The 17,622-nt window shown below is 40.4% G+C and overlaps 1 protein-coding gene across 3 annotated transcripts in view; it reads right to left on the bottom strand.

The window, feature by feature from the left end:
* snx7 (sorting nexin 7) overlaps window positions 1-17,622 on the bottom strand; it is a 35,362-nt gene that overhangs the window by 3,206 nt on the left and 14,534 nt on the right. For all 3 annotated transcript variants that reach the window (XM_036935204.2, XM_036935203.2, XM_036935205.2), the window contains one exon: window positions 14,515-14,667. In XM_036935204.2, the coding sequence (XP_036791099.1) occupies window positions 14,515-14,667 (153 nt within the window). The remainder of the gene's footprint in view (window positions 1-14,514; window positions 14,668-17,622) is intronic.

Raw genomic sequence — 17,622 nt, 5'->3', positions numbered from 1 at the left:
AATAGATAAGATATCTAAAATATCCCTATATTCCTCTCCGTCAGCGTTTATGCAGAGACATGATATCTGCAGGAAATAATAAATCCTGTTTACAAACAATTTGAGAGGGCATTGGTTTGGAAATTTAAAAAAGGTACACAGTGGTTACAGTCACAGAAATATAATCTCTGGTCTGAGGGGCTTTTCACATTCTAGTAATAATAGGTCTATATTACAGTACAGTAATTGTTAGAGAACTGAACTATGACCTCTGTGTGACCTAGCCCTGGGTATCTCAGTATGGTTACAGTCATGAGAAGATTGAATGTGACAGGTATGGAATAAAGTATGGAAATGGGTCAATAACCCCCAGGCAAACTGATGATTCAGACAAGCATGCACCCTGAGATTTATCCAAGCCCATAATTGATGTTAATATTCCATCTCAGGAAGAGCAAACACCTCACTGAGTCCTCCGAGTACAGCCCTTTCCCCAGTCTCTCCCCCCCTCCATAACTTCCATTCACCTTACATCCCCTCCTTCCTTCATCTAACTCCTCCCATTATCTACCCCTCTCTGTGTCACACATCCATCCCTGCTCTCCTCTTCTCCTTTAAGGCCCGGTTATTGCATTGGCGGTACCACAGGGTGAAGAATGCAGTAGGGTGGTGGTGCGAGGTAGATGACGGGCACAGAGCATTCCCTCCCAGGCTTACTGCTGCCACCCCCCATACCTCTCATCCTGGATTCTCAGTGTCGAGTGCGGACCTCCTAGACTCTTCTCTTATTAAAGGTCTTACATGAATCATTCACAAAGCCCACAGCACACTCATCATCCAGCCTCCTTCAACACCTGAATAAAATCAACTCAAAGTTTATTGGTCGCGCACACAGTTTAGCAGATGTTACAGATGTGCAGCAAAATGCTTATGTTCCTAGCTCCTAAGTATGCAGTAAAAAGTCAAACAAGTACACAAATAATTAACAAGTAAAAACAAGTACAGAAAACATTTGAAATGAAGAAAGTTGGGTAGTTAAATTGGACTCATCCCAAATGGCACTAACAGTAATCAAAATGCAACTTATACATAGTGCCTTTGGAAAGTATTCATACCCCTTGAATTTCCACATTTTATGTTTTTGCCTAAACTCAAAATGTAATTGATCTACACACAACACCCCATAATGACAGAAAATGTGTCTACAAATGTATTGAAAATTAAATACAGAAGCCTAATTTACATAAGTATTCACACCCTTGAGTCAATATATTTTAGAATCACCTTCGGCAGTGATTACAACTGTGAATCTTTCTGGGTAAGTCTTTAAGAGCTTTGCACACCTAGATTGTACAATATATGCACATTATTCTTCTAAAAACTATTCAAGCTCTGTCAATTTGGTTGTTGGTTATTACTGGACGGACAATTTCAAGTCTTGCCATAGATTCTCAAGCAGATTTAAGTCAACTAACTAGGCCACTCAGGAACATTCAATGTCCTCTTGGTAAGCATCTCATGTATATTTGGCCTTGTGTTTTAGGTTATTGACCTGCTGAAAAGGTGTATATCTCCCAGTGTCTGTTAGAAAGCAAACAACCAGGTTTTCCTCTCGGATATTGCCTGTACTTAGCTCTATTCTGTTTCTTTTTATCCCCAAACAACTCCCTAGTCCTAGCCGATGACAAGCATACCCATAACATAAGGCAGCCACCACCATGCTTGAAAATATGAAGAGTGGTACACAGTAATGTGTTGTGTTAGATTTGCCCTCAAACATATCACTTTGTATTCAGGACATCCAAGTTCATTTCTTTGTTACATGTTTTGCAGTTTTACTTTAGTGCCTTGTTTGTATTTCTTATGGATCCCCATACTCTTCCTAGGTCCAGCAAAATTAAGGCAGTTTCTACAATTTTAAAAACATTACAATACATTCAGACTGTGTGCCTTCAGGCCCCTACTCCAAAACTACCACATATTCACAGTACAAAATCCATGTATACGTGTGTATGCTATCGTATGTGTGTATGCATTTGTCTGTGCCTATGCCTATGTTTGTGTTGCTTCACAGTCCCCACTGTTCCATTTTGTTTTTTTTCTGTTTTTTAATATCTAATTTTACTGTTTGCATGAGTTACTTGCTGTGGAATAGAGTTCCATTAAGTCATGGCTCTATTTAGTATTGTGTGCCTTCCATAATCTGTTCTGGACTGTGAAGAGACCTCTTGTGGGGTATGCATGGGTGTCCGAGCTGTGTGCCAGTAGTTCAGACAGCTCGGTGCATTCAACATGTCAATACCTCTCACAAATACAAGCAAAGATGAAGTCAATCTCTCCTCCACTTTGAGCCAGGAGAGATTGACACGCATATTATTATTATTAGCTCTCTGTGTACATCCAAGGGATACCTGTGCTCCCCAATTAAACATTTTCCTAAAGCCTTTTTTGTGGCATTTGACCACATGACTGAACAATAGTCTTGGTGAAACCAAACTAGGGCCTGTAGGACCTGCCTTGTTGACAGTGCTGTGAAGAAGGTAGAGCAGCACCTTATCATGGACATACTTCTCCCCATCTTAGCTACTGTTGTATGAATACGTTTTGACCATGACAGTTTACAATACAGCATAACCTCAAGCAGTTTAGTCACCTGAACTTGCACAATTTCCACATTATTTATTATAAGATTTAGTTCAGATTTCGGGTTTAGTGAATGATTTGTCCCAAATACAATACTTTTAGAAATATTTAGGACTACCTTATTCCTTGCCACCCAATCTAAAACTGCAACTATCTGTTAACTTTTGCAGTCATTTCAGTCACTGTAGTAGTTGACATGTGTGGAGTCATCCGCACACATAGACACTCTGGTTTTCCTCAAAGCCCATGGCGTTAGTAAAGATGGAAAAGGTAATGGGCCTAGACAGCTGTCTTGTGGAATTCCTATTTCTACCTATTTCTACCTGGATTACGTTTAAAATGACAACGCTCGTCTTTCATCATTTGGTCAGATATACTTGGATGTGTAGTGTCAGCATTTGTTGCTGGCATGTTATGCCTAAATTTGCAAATCTTGCCAATGAAAAAAATAATTAAAGTAGGTGGCAATATCAGTTGGTTTTGTGATGAATGAGCCATCTGTTTCAATGAATGATGTAGCCGAGTTTACCTTATTTCCCAGAATTTAATTTAAGGTGCTCCAAAGCTTTTTACTATCATTCTATATTTATCTTAGTTTCATAGTGTAGTTTCTGCTTATTTTTATTCAGTTTAGTCACATGATTTCTCAATTTGCAATAAGTTTGCCAATCAGCTGTGCAGCCAGACTTATTTGCCATTCTTTTTGTCTCATCCCTCTCAACCACACACTTTTTCAATTCCTCATCAATCATCATCACTGGGATTTAACAGTTATAATAATTTTCTTAATGGCTGCATGCTTATTAGCAACTGGAAAAAGCAATTTCATAAAAAGTGTCAAGTGCCGTGTCTGTTTGCTCCTCATTTGCACACCACGGACCAACAGATATTTTTTACATCAATAACATAGGAATCACTACAAAACTTATTGTATGACCTCTTATGCCCAGCCTTTGGAACTTTGGTTTTCCTAGATATGGCTACTATATTGTGATCACTACATCCGATGGGATGCGGATACTGCTTTGAAAATCCCTGTTAAACACAGTTATTGCACACAGAGTGAGTCCATGCAACTGATGCGACTCATTAAGCACATTTGGACATTTTGACATTATGGGCTATTGAATGCAAGCCATTGACAAAAAACTCAACTTAATCCATTTGCAATTCAGGCAGTAAGAAAAAGTCAAGGGGTGGGAATACTTTCTGAAAGTTAAATTATTTCCACAAGACATACTAAGAATGATCCGTACAGCAGTAGATATATTAGTGAGCTATGTCAAGAATCAAGTAGATAAATATGTGGTGTGTAGAAACAGTGTAACTGAATACAAAGTACAGTAGTAGAAATATTACAATGAGCCACATCAGGAATACAGTATTTGTGAGTGTGTGTATGTGACTGTGTTAAATTACATTTAATTGCATTGGTCACATACATATATTTAGCTGATGTTACTGTCTATCGGTGCCATAGCAACGATGTGGGTGTGTACGTGTGTTTTGTGTGAGTGTGCGTCACCTGGTAGACTGCTAGTGATTGCTGTTCAACAGTCTGATGGCCTGGTAATAGAAGCGGTTTCTTAGTCTCGGTCTTGGCACTGATGCACCTGTACGGACTCAGTCTGCTAGACGGTAGCTAAGTAAACAGTCCATAGCTCGGCTGACTGAGGGGTCCTTAATGGTCTTTTTGGCCTTCTTTTGACACAGAGCACTGTAAATGTCCTGGAGGGCAAGCAGCGGGCCCCAGATGATACGTTGGGCTGACCGCACCACTCTCTGGAGAGCCATGCGGTTGAGGGAGGTGCAGTTTCCATACCAGCCAGTGATGCAGTCTGACAATGTTCTGGTGTATGTGTAGAAGTTTGAGGGTCTTACCGAATTTCTTCAGCTGCCTGAGGTTGAAGAGGCACAATTAGCAGCCGCGCAGTCATGAATGAACAGGGAGTACAGGAGGGGGAACACCGTTTTGAGGATCAGCTTGGCAGAGGTGTTGTTGCCTACCCTCACCACCTGGGGTTCTGACCCAAGACCCTGAGCTTAGTGACAAGTTAATGCTTGTGTGGCTGAATGGAAGCAAGTCCCCGAAGCAACTCTCCAACATCTAGTGGAAAGCCTTCCCAGGGGAGTGGAGGCTGTCATAGCAGGAAAGGGGGGGACCAACTCGATAATGCCCATGATTTTGGAATGAGATGGTCGACGAGCATGTCTCCACATTCTTTTGGCCATGTAGTGTGTACACATATATATACACACACATACATATATACACACACACATACATATATACACACACACATACATATATACACACACACACACACACACACACACAGTTGAACTCGGAAGTTTACACTAAAAAGGTCAGAGTTATTAAAACGTGTTTTTCAACCACTCCACAAATTTCTTACTATAGTTTTTGAAAATCTGTTAGGACATCTACTTTGTGCATGACACCAGTCATTTTTCCAACAATTGTTTACAGACACAGTGAAACAATCTATCACAATTCCAGTGGGTCAGAAGTTTACATACACTAAATTGAAGGTGCCTTTAAACAGATTGGAAAAAAATCCAGAAAATTATGTCATGGCTTTAGAAGCTTCTGATAGGCTAATTGACATCATTTGAGTCAATTGGAGGTTTACTTGTGGATGTATTTCAAGGCCTACCTTCAAACCCAGTGCCTTTTTGTTTGACATCATGGGGAAAAAAATTATAATCAACAAATCAGCCAAGACCATAGAGGAAAAAAAAGTTTAAATGCATTTGGCTAAGGTGTATGTAAACTTCCGACTTCAACTGCACACACAGAGATCCCAAATATAAAATCCATACACAAAAAGCTTATTTCTCTCATTTGTTTATACCCATTAGAGAGCAGTTCTTCTTTCCCAAGATAATCTAGCCACCTGAAAGGTGTGGCATATCAAGAAGCTCATTAAACAGCTTGATCATTAAACAGGTGCACCTTGTGCTTGGAACAATAAAAGGCCACTCTAAATTGGTATGCCGACTGCAGGAATGTCCACCAGAGCTGTTGCCAGATAATTGACAGTTAACTTCTCTACCATAAACCGCGTCCAATGTCATTTTAGAGTTTTTGGCAGTACAACCACTGGCCTCACACATCCTGCTTCTTCATCTGCGGGATGCGTGCTTGTTATCCTCACCAGGGTCTTGACCTGACTGAAGTTCGGAATCGTAACAGACTTCAGTGGGCAAATGCTCACCTGGGAAGGTGTTCCACTAGATGTTAGAACTAGAGGTCGACCGATTAGGATTTTCCAACACCGATACTGATTATTGGTGGTCCAAAAAAAATCTGATAAAAATATTTAAAAAATAAAGTCCAATTTTTATATATATTTGTAATAATGTAAATTACAACAATACTGAATGAACACTTATTTTAACAATATAATACATCAATAAAATACATTTAGCCTCAAATAATGAAACATAATGCCAAAAACAGTGTTGGAGTGCCATGCTCAGAACATATGAAAGCTGGTGGTTCAATATTCCCAGTTCTTCAATATTCCCAGTTCTTCAATATTCCCAGTTAAGTTTTAGATTCTAGTTATTATAGGAATTATGACATGTAGACTATTTCTCTCTATACCATTTGTATTTCATATACCTTTGACTATTGGATGTTCTTATAGGCACTTTAGTATTGCCAGCCTAATCTCGGGAGTTGATAGGCTTAAACAGTGCTCTGCTTCAAGCTTTGCTAAGAGCTGTTTGCAAACGCAGTAAAGTGCTGTTTGAATGAATGCTTACGAGCCTGCAGCTGCCTACCACCGCTCAGTCAGACTGCTCTGTCAAATCAGACTTAATTATGATAAACACACAGAAAAACAAGCCTTCGGTCATTAATATGGTCAAATCCAGAAACTATCATTTCTGAAAAACAAAACGTTCATTCTTTCAGTTAAATACGGAACCATTCCGTATTCTGTCGAACGGGTGGCAACCCAAGTCTAAATATTGCTGTGTTACATTGCACAACCTTCAATGTCAAGTCATAATTGTGTAAAATTCTGGCAAATTAATTACGGTCTTTGTTAGGAAGAAACAGTTTGCAACGAGCCAGGCGGCCCAAACTGCTGCATATACCCTGACTCTACTTGCACTGAACGCAAAGGAAGTGACAATTTCCCTAGTTAACATTGCCTGCTAACATGCCTTTATTTAACAAAATATGCAGGTTTAAAAAATATATACTTGTGTATTGATTTTAAGAAAGACATTGACGTTTATGGTTAGGTACATTTGTGCAACGAATGCGCTTTTTTCACGAAAGCGCTTTTGTTAAATCGTCACCCGTTTGGCATGGTTGAAGTAGGCTGTGATTCGATAGATCAACAGGCACTGCATTGATTATATGCTACGCAGGACAAGCTAGTTAACGTAGTAATATCATCAACCATGTGTGTAGTTAACTAGTGATTATGTGAAGATTGATTGCGTTTTTTACAAGATAAGTTTAATGCTAGCTAGCAACTTACCATGACTCATTGCAGCCACAAGGTCCTTTTGACACTGCACTCACGTAACAGGTGGTCACAGCCTGCCATGCAGTTTCCTCATGGATTGCAATGTAATCCGCCATAATCAGAGTCCAAAAAGGCTGATTACTAATTGCTATGAAAACTTCAAAAATCGGCCCTAATTAAAATCGGCCATGCCGATTAAATCGGTCGACCTCTAGTTGGAACATTGCTGCGGGGACTTGTTTCCATTCAGCTACAAGAGCATTCCTGAGGTCAGGCACGGATGTTGGGAGTTTAGGCCCGACTCCAAAACAGGTTGGTATAATGGTAAAGACTATGTAACTAGTGACCTCGAAGAAATAGAAAATGAAATAAATGTTATCCTCCATTGCCTTTTCTACCACGATATACGCTAGCTCTTATTCCAGAAAGCTCAACAGATATACCCGGGCATTATGTGGCTGAGCCATGAGGAGAAACTGAAATAATTTATCCATTGTGTATTTCCATTTGCAGAATTTTACGATAAAGCCTGGAATAAAAGAAAATGGGAGGCTAATTAAATTATAAAAATATGCAAATAGCACATATGCAGTTTATAGATTGTGTGTAGGCTTGTCTCACACCTGAACCATCTCTTTGTGTCAGACTTGTTGTTGTATTTATCTATGTATTTTTACTGCTCTAGGGTTATAATTATTGCTTGGATAACCTCATTTACTATTATGCATTGATTTATGCAGTGTGCAATGCACAGAACACCGGAATAATAAATCACTAAATTATCACAGAGAATTACTGTAATGTTTGTTAATTGGCACTTTGACACGGAAATAACATGTAATTCATACATTCAGAAAAACAAATAGATGGACACCACCATTCAAAAACTGCAACTCGTTTTTGGAACTCATTACCCTACTTCAATCAACCAGTCCACTTTGTATCGGTCTCAGAATGGAGAATAACAACGGCCCAAGGTATTTCTCCCATGAGTTGGGCAAGAGATGTGTTGGTGGAATTTCGGGAGAATTCTCCTTACATTTCCTTTGTTAAACTCCCCAGCTACAACGAATGCAGCCTCGGGATATGCCGTTTCCAATTTATTCAAAGTCCCACCACTTCAATCCCTGACAAAGGACGTGTCCCAACTGGCATTACTTTTAATCAGAGTCCTATTGATCCTCGTCAAAAGTAGTGTACGATAAGTATAATAGAGGGGAATTTGGGATGCAGAGTCTCTTTACTTAGTGCACCAATTCGCCAGCAAGAACCAATCAAGACAAATTACCTCTGTTTCTGCTACACAACAAACCCACTGCAGCTGAGGACTATCTCAAAGTATTCCACAACGGAAGAGGTTTTTCCCACACTATATTGCATTAAACAAATGCTGCTACCCTCAGGCCATACAAGAAAACATGAGCGATGGGCTTATCGGATATGGATCTTGCCTAGACAAGACTCCTATTTTGCAGGGTAATAATCAGGGGTGCAACTTTCACTGGGGACATGTACCCTACACATTTTGAAATTGCATTTTTGTCCCCCCCCCCAGTTTTATAATTGGAATGTGATACAAAACAAGGCAACGGACATCTCCGAGCGGCCGGGTAGGCTGTTTGGAGTGTTTATCCAACTGGATAATTATTAGATTTTTTTTTTAATAACCCCACTCCTAAAACAAAAGTTTAGCCCCTGGTGTTAATGGAGGAGTTACTTGAAGCCATGTTCATATTCAGTCTAGAGGATCTAGATCAATTAGCATGCTGCCTTATATTCCTATAAGTACACAAAACGAAATACAACACCAGCCTCCAGCAAACTGACGCGCCGCCAATAAAAAACTACTTTCAAATCGTCATCTCAAAGACCATCGGAATAGTCCCAAGTAGATGGTGTGTAGATGTTCAGTAGACGGTAAATACATGTCATCTGTAGATAATTTATATGACGGTCGTCTCCTCTTCAATTCAGTTTCGCCTCAATATATGCACCTTGGTTAGAGAGCAAGGTAATGGCTGTATTCGTTTCACCAAATTGTGGTGTCAACAACAAAAAAAACAATTGTAGAATTGTCCTTCATAAATGATGCTACATTGTGAATCACATGATACAGTACACTCCTCCCCCATAATTTCCTCTTTCATGGGATTGAGGTGTATTAGAACATGTGTTCTCTACCGATCAGAATTACCTGGAACGGATCGTCTGACTGTACACTGAGGGCTGACCTCACAGGCCTGATTAAGACAGAACACAATTATGTCCTCCACCTGTCCCTTGCTCACTTTCTCCGAATCGCTCTGCCCTCTCCCCTGCTTCCCTCTCTCTCTGTTTAAGTGGGTTGTGTTTGTTGAGGCCAGCCTTGGGGCGACTCAAACAGTATGAGGAGTGTGTCACGTTCTGATTTTCAGAAGCCCCCAGGGAGGTGAAGAACCCCACCCCCCCAAAAAAACATTGAAAATAACCAGACATACTTAAACACAAGGTCTTCCACAAAACCTTCCTTTTCTTTTATTAAAATGGATAGCTCAGTCATGGTACAAAACGTGCAGCAAAATGTTTGTTTTTTTGCCTGTTATGTATAGCCATTTTACCCCAAAATAAAAAAAAACACGGCCTTTAGATGATCGTAGAGGAACCGGCCTAAGAATGTCATCTCCAATACACTAAGGGGAGTTGTCGGCTTGTTCAATTGGAGTAAAGTTCTCCGTTTATAGCTGGTGTCAGACAACAGTGCATAATTGTAATGTATTTAAGGTTAAATTGTAGGCTACATAGTGCTACATAGTTAACATAATATGAGCATCAAACATTGTAACATGGGCTGCTGCGGTACTTCTTTCGATACCAAACCATTTCACCTAAAAAGTGTCTGTATCCATCTAAAGCATGTCCTGCCAGCATTTACAACAAAAAAATCCCCTTAAGTTCCCCTTTAATCAAAGTTGTCAGATGGTTTCACATGGTGTGAAGAACCCCTGAGAAAAATGCAGACATACAGTACCAGTCAAACATTTGGACACCTAATTCAAGAGTGTGCCAAGCTGTCATCAAGGCAAGGCTACTTTGAAAAATCTAAAATATTTTTCGATTACTACATGAATCCATTAGTTATTTCATAGTGTTGATGTCTTCACTATTATTCTACAATGTAAAAAATAAAATAAAAACCCTTAAATGTGTAGGTTGTCCAAACTTTTGACTGGTATTGTACATTACCACACTCTTGTACATAACATTTCAAAGAGTTATACCTCTATATGGCCATCAGCAGCATGTCAGAAAGAGGAGGTTGAAATGCGACTCCTGTTTGAAGACTGAGGGTGTCGAAACATAGCAAGTGTCAACCACAGTGGATGAGTGTGTCAATCCATTAGGACTCTAGCCACCACACAACTCCCAGTAACCTTCGCTTCTAAACTTCAATATGAAGCATGTACAAATTCACAGGGTTCCATTTGGTTCTATCTGCTAAAATATCACATCAATGCTTAAAGCTGCAATCAGAAGTTTAAACAAACACAAGTGTTTTCCCTGCTGCTTTTTCAGTAAAAAGCTGAGGGATGGTCTGGAGAAATGTAACCACTCAAATTCAGAGCGTGTTGAGGAGTATTTTTCCCTGCTCTGCTGATGAGTAAATAAAGGAATATACCATTCTTTTGGGATTTATCGGGCATTATGCTGAGATGGTATTGAATAAATGAGTTGTTTCATCATCTTTGTTGTGATTCAAAATATATACTGTATATATTTATTCAATAAAAAAGGTTCATTTGCAGCCCATTTGCAGTCCTGTGGTTGACAGTTAAAACAGTGTCACTTTCAAAAAGTCACAGAAGCATGGCAGGGAGATGACATGCATGTACAGACCTACAGTAGAGCTGAAGTAACAGTACAAGTTTCTGTAGTTGAGCACAAGTTTGTAAAGATGTCAGAGGGAATCATTGAAAAGACTATGAACCTACTGCAATAAAGAATACAGACATTGATGGCCAAATGTATGACAATGTATGAGCCTTCATGCCCATTCCAAGAAAATGAGTTATTGCTCAACATTCAGAACAATTTCAGTGGTGGAAGAGAGCCTTTGGAGATGCTGCTGTGTGTTCTTCTGCTGGTTGGGATCACAGGCCTGTGTCTACTATGGCATCATTGGTCATTACTCTACAGAGAGACCAGCTACAGACCAGTTACAACAACCTGACTAAAGACAAAGACCAGCTACAGAATAGTTTTAAAATGACAACCACCGAGAAAGATCAGTCCAGGAATAGTCTAAATGCCACGACTACGGAGAGGGACCAGCTACAGATCAGGCTTAGGTTCTGCGAGAATCCCTGTCTGGACAGATGGTGGAAGATTAGCACCAGCTGTTATGTGTCCTCCAAGAAGAACACAGGTGGGGTTGGTCAAGTGGAATACATAGCAATGGGTGCTAACTTCGTAATCATAAACAGCGGAGAAGACGGATATTCATCCACGACGGAATTAAGAAGGTCTGGATTTGTATCATTAAAACAAGGGAACCTGGGTGGGTTGACAACACACCATTTAGAACTGCAAATTGGATGGAAGGGGAACAAAAAAACATGAATGACAAGTGTGTTGAGATCTCACAGGCAGCATCAGACCCATGAAAGAGATAGTCAATGTAGTCAAAATAACTGTCTGTGAGAAAGTGTTCACACAGTAATTATAATAGCTACTGTAAGCCCCTATCTTATGGAGTTGAATTGGTTATCCATGAGAGGTTTAAGCTGTTTTTGTTTCCATTTGATTTCTTTAAAGAGGCCAGGGCTATGTGGAGTTTGTCCACTGGTCATCAGGACCAGGGGAGTGGAGTGGTGGTTGAATAGGCTCCAACTGTGGTCTAACTAGCTATGTCACATTATTGTATGCATGTAACAATGATATATTTAAAATTACCCTTCAAATGACAGAACATTCTTTTTTGCTTCCATTCTGTTGTATATGTACCATGTGTACATTCTGCTTTATTAAATACATATATAAAATGGGATTTAAAAAAAGGATAGTTACACATTTTACTTGTGTCACGCTGAGCCAAGTGGCTATGCATGGAAAGGCATTACGTCGGTGACTGCGAGATTAGTAGCTGAGGCTCCTGGACTTGTCCGTGTCTGACTGATCTGAATCCCCTGCCTGCTACCGTGACGCTCCCTCCACTGATAATATTGACGTCCCTCCCTCCACTCCCGAACTGCTTCAATCAACTCTTCATCCATCACTCTTTATTTTCCTCGAAATAAATATTTTATTTTGACTTTTTACTGTAATTCAGATTTTAGCTAGATCAAATAAACATTCCTAAACCTTACCATCATTGACATTCAGCTTTGTTTTAGATAGTTCAAATCTTGGGTTGCCGACTACCCGAAGTCCACCAGTGGAGGCTCCTCAGAGGAGGACCATCCTCCCAAGTGAATTTCATTAAAAAAAATTATAGTGGAACATTAAAAGAAAAGTGATACTTTTCAAATAAAACGACACTAAATATATTCACATCAACAAACAATTGATTAAACCACACTGTTGCAATGACAACAGCACTCTGTACGGTAGCACCATGGTGTAGCTGGATGACAGCTAATTTCCATCCTCCTCTGGGTACATCGACTTCAATACAAAACCTAGTGGGCTCGTGGTTCTCACCCGTTACCATAGACTTACACAGTAATTATGACAACTTCCGGAGGAAGCTCTTGCAGCATGAACTGACATGTTGTCCACCCAATCAAAGGATCAGTGAATTAATCTAGTACTGAAAGGATACGCTACAGCTAGTTAGCACTGCAGTGTATAACATGTGGTGAGTAGTTGACTCAAAGAGAAAGACAATAGTTGAATAAGTTCATTCCCGAAAAATTAAGGAGATGCAAGAGAGCTAGCTAGTTTACCCTACTCAAACACCTGGCTCAAACAGAGAGGGATGTTATGTTAGCCAGCTGGTAATGGCTATCCAACACTAGAGCTCTTCCATGCCAAGGTAAGCTTCTGGTTTTATAAATGTATTGCCACCGGGGCCTGCCATTGCGTAACTGTTAAACTGCTTGTCAACTGTACTGCATGATTGTAGCGGGTTTACTAACGCGTTAGCTACTACAACTGTTGACTTGATGTTAGCTAATTTGGTGAAAACGATGTATGCTGTGTGTAGTGGTTAGCGGTGATGATATGTTTGGAAAGGTTTTTTCGCCTTGTCACAGACAGCGGTTGTAATGTGCACTGAAGTCCACAACAGAAGGGAAACGGTGAGAGGAGAGCGCATAGATGCGAGAAGGAATTATCCAACGATCAAAGGGATCATGCTGTTTGTATGTGGCTGCTATGAAAGTGACCTGTTTTTTTGGTGTGTGATCAGGGGTGTATCCATTCTGTCGATTCTGTTGAAAAACATTTTTTTTTTTTAAACGGAAGCAAATGGAACGAAACAGGGATAAACATAACTGAATTTGTCCTTGTTTGCAACTGTATGATTACACCTTAGATCAGCCAGATGTAGGCAAGATTGTGCAAGGTGGTATTGAATACGTCACCTTGATTACTCAAATTTCTCTCGACCTGTGTACCTACATCGTAAACTTTCACTCATAGGGTAGGTTGGAGCAACCTCATGATGGGTATAAGAAAAATCTGAGTATCACGTAGTAGCTTAAACCTATCAATGTTACAGAGCTGGATGAATGAAATATGAATATCAGTCATCCAATATGCTTTAATAGAAATAAGGCCATGCTCATTAAATAAAATGATCGTCCTCCCTCATTTTAAACGTCACTGACCGCAACTGATGTCCACGTACTATTTACAATATCCATAAAATGAAGCATCAATTTATTCTGGAATTATCTGCATTGACAACCTCTATAAACTGACAGTAATTTGTGTGTGAATAAAAATGAAGTACTACCGCCCTCTACTGGCAGTTGTCCAGACAGTGACTGCACAGCACAGAGAACCATATTTCTGCTGAAATTGCATTGAATGATTTACAGTTAAAATCCATCCCAAAAATATCTATAAAAGATACATTGTAAATTACCACTAACAACTTTAGTTGTGTAGATTTGTCTCTCACTTCCCCAAAATGAATCAGTCAGCGGAGTTCTCTCCCTGACACACAATTGATTTAGTCTTTCTCACATTCTCTCCAAGTGCTTTTCTATTTCTCTAATTTACCTTTTTCTTATTCTCTTCCATCGCCTCCACCTCCCACTCTGCTTATACCAGTCACACCGCCAACCCTGCTTCTCTTTCTTATTTGACTCATCTATCCAACTCTTTCTCCCATATCAAGTGTCTCAATCCAACTTTCCCTCCCTCCATCCCTCCCGCCAACCAGTCAGAGTATCTTGTATCTCACCTTCTCGTAGTAGTCTACGTTCTTCTCTGCGGTGGAGAGGAAGGCTGATTTAAGGTCTCCTCTCATGCTCCTCTGCCATCGGCCCCAGTCCCCCTTCAGAGCGTTGTTGGCCCATTCCACACGGTCCTCCAGTTTATCAATCTCCTCCTTCAGCTAACACACACACACACAAAATCATCATCATCATCATCATCATCATCATCATCCTCCTCCCAACATTACATATTACAGTGCAATATCCCTTCACATCAACAACCTGGACATACAGAACACTTAAAGCAAGACCTTCACCCAAAGACCTCACGTGACAGGGACAGTTTTATTTAAGACAGTGGCCATGTCCATATACCCATACTTGCGTCCAAAATATACTGAACAAAAATAAAAAACGCAACAATGTCAAAGATTTTTACTGAGTAACAGTTCATAAGGACATCAGTCAATTGAAATAAATTCATTAGGCACTAAACTTTGGATTTCACATGAATGGGCAGGGGTGCAGCCATGGGTGGGCCTTGGAGGGCATAGGCCCACCCTCGAGGAAGCCAGGCCCAGCCAATCAGAATAAGTTTCCCCCCACAGAAGTACTCAACACCCCCATTGAGACAATCCCACTTCTTAATATGCCACACCTGTCAGGTGGATGGATTATCTTGGCAAAGGAGAAATGATCACTACAAATTTGTGCAACAAATGAGAGAAATAAGCCTTTTGTGCGTATGGAAAATGTATGAGTTTTTATTTCAGCTCATGAAACATGGGACCATCACTTTAAATGTTGTGTTTATATTTTTGAACAGTATAGTTTAAAATAACAAAAGGTTATTGTTCTCAAATGTTGTGCACAAATTTCTTTACATCCCCGTTAATGAACATTTCTCCTTTGCCAGATAATCCTGATAGGTGTGGAATATCAAGGAGCTGAATAAACAGCTTGATCATTACACAGGTGCACGTTTGGGATGCTCTGGATCGACGTGTATTACAGCATGTTCCAGTTCCCACCAATACCCAGCAACTTTGCACAGCCACTGAAGAGGAGTGGGACAACACACCACAGGCCAGAGGAAAAAAACTAAAACACCTGATCAACTCTATGCGAAGGAGATGTGTCGCGCTGCATGAGGCAAATGGTGGGTCACACCAGATACTGACTGGTTTTCTGATCCACGGCCCTACCTTTAAGGTATCTGTGACCAAGGGATTCATATCTGTATTCCCAGTCATGTGAAATCCATAGATTAGGGCCTAATGAATTTAATTCAATTAACTGATTTCCTTACATGAACTGTTACTCAGTAAAGTCTTTGAAATTGATCCATGTTGCGTTTATATTTTTCAGTGTAGTACGCAGTTTAAGTACGTAGTACGCTAGCATGGGTATTCAGACACAGCCACCTTGCCCCTGAATACTGCTGATGAATAGCTTCTGGTCTGATGGAAGCATTAAATAGTCTCACCACGCAGAGGCAGCAGTAGTAAATGTAACAGCGTTATAATCTGATTCATAGGCAAGGCTAATTGAGATTATTTCCTCCTTGGATAGCTCCCAAATCAGGCTTTCCAATTATACATTTGTCTTGTCATTTCATTGACATAAAAAACAAAAAACTTTAAGCTAGTGGTTTATTATTTGGCATATCCTATGGTTGTGTGCGCACACGTGTGATATAGCCTAATGATCAAAACTTGTGAATGTTTATCAAAGTTAGCTAATCCAGTTTGGACAGTTGACAATTAAAACATATCAAAAGGTAGACTATACATCAATGTTTATCCACGTTAGCTGATAATGCTGTGTTTATCAAAGTTAGATGGCCAACTTTGCTGCTCCTGCTACATGGTGATACATACACCCCTCTGGAGAGCCATTTCTCTCAATGGTCCTGTTTACTGCAGTGTTATTGATTCATCAGCCATCTCATGGCCCTACCTAACAAGCCCAATGCCTCAGTCTCTCCTCTAAACAAGCACTTCCTCTAGAGTACAACAGTCTCAGTCCGTAGCCCTGAAACATACGACTGTCTATCAGAAAACACACACAGAGGAAATGATTAATTATTCAATCAGATACACAGGGAGAAGACACAGGGTCCTGAGGGAGACCTCAGTGTCAAATTAGCAGTGCTCAGATATGCATGGCTCCATTTGAGACTAGGTGGATATTGACAGGTGGAGCTGATAAGGGTTGTGCGGCGTTGGCACTCCTGCTCTGGTCCTGTTAAGAGGGGATCGATGCAAGACTTGACGAGGTGTGTGTGTGTTGATTAGGAGAGCTTGTCAGGTGTAACGAGAGAGGTTGGGGAGATAGCAGCTAAGCCTTTAACCCCGGTCTCAGTCTATGTCTGGACCAGCATTCATCTCCCAGGTGGCAATGTGGACACATCATTAGGAACAGGGACACACAAAAAAGGGTCGCTCGCGCGCACATGGTCGGTCGGTCGCACACACACTGTCACACACACACACACGGTCACACACACGGTCACGTTAACCTTTTCCATATTTACAACCCAACAGATTCCCCTTCTCAAATCATTAAAAGTTGGGTGGAAAGTGAACAATTGACTGAAGCATCACTGCCATCTACTGGGTCAAATAAAATTGTAATCTATGTCCAGCCGTTTCCCCGTTTCATGCACCTTGGCAAGGCTTTGAGAAGAGCACGATACATCCTCTCTCCAGACCTGTTGTGCTGGGAAATGGAAATATGGCATCCTGCTTCAAAGCACAGCCAGTCAGTGTTAAATGCACTATCTATGAGTTAGGCCAAAAACAGCATCCAACAAACCCAGCCAAAGTGTTAGAGGTTAGGGTCAGGATAACCTAGAACTACTGTCCAGGGAACTATGTACAGCACAAACAAGCTGTTAGAAAAAGGTGACTTGCTCAACCACTGCTTGCTTGAATGGACAAGTCGATAGTTGATAGCATTTTAAGGTGTGTTAATCATTAAATTGTGTTAATAATTAGCTTATTTGACTTTCTAGTGTCATATTTTTGCTCATTTTGAAATAGCGAACATCTCAACCATATCCATTCAGCAAAGGGAAAGCTTAAAGCTCCACATAAAGCCAAGTTAAGCAGAAGCTGGTGAGCCCATAATGT

Source organism: Oncorhynchus mykiss, chromosome 11 (assembly GCF_057628025.1).
Source record: "Oncorhynchus mykiss isolate SJ-2025 chromosome 11, ASM5762802v1, whole genome shotgun sequence".
Classification (NCBI taxonomy): domain Eukaryota; kingdom Metazoa; phylum Chordata; class Actinopteri; order Salmoniformes; family Salmonidae; genus Oncorhynchus; species Oncorhynchus mykiss.
Note: the sequence above shows the minus strand (reverse complement) of the source record. Positions and strands in the feature narration are given on the sequence as shown.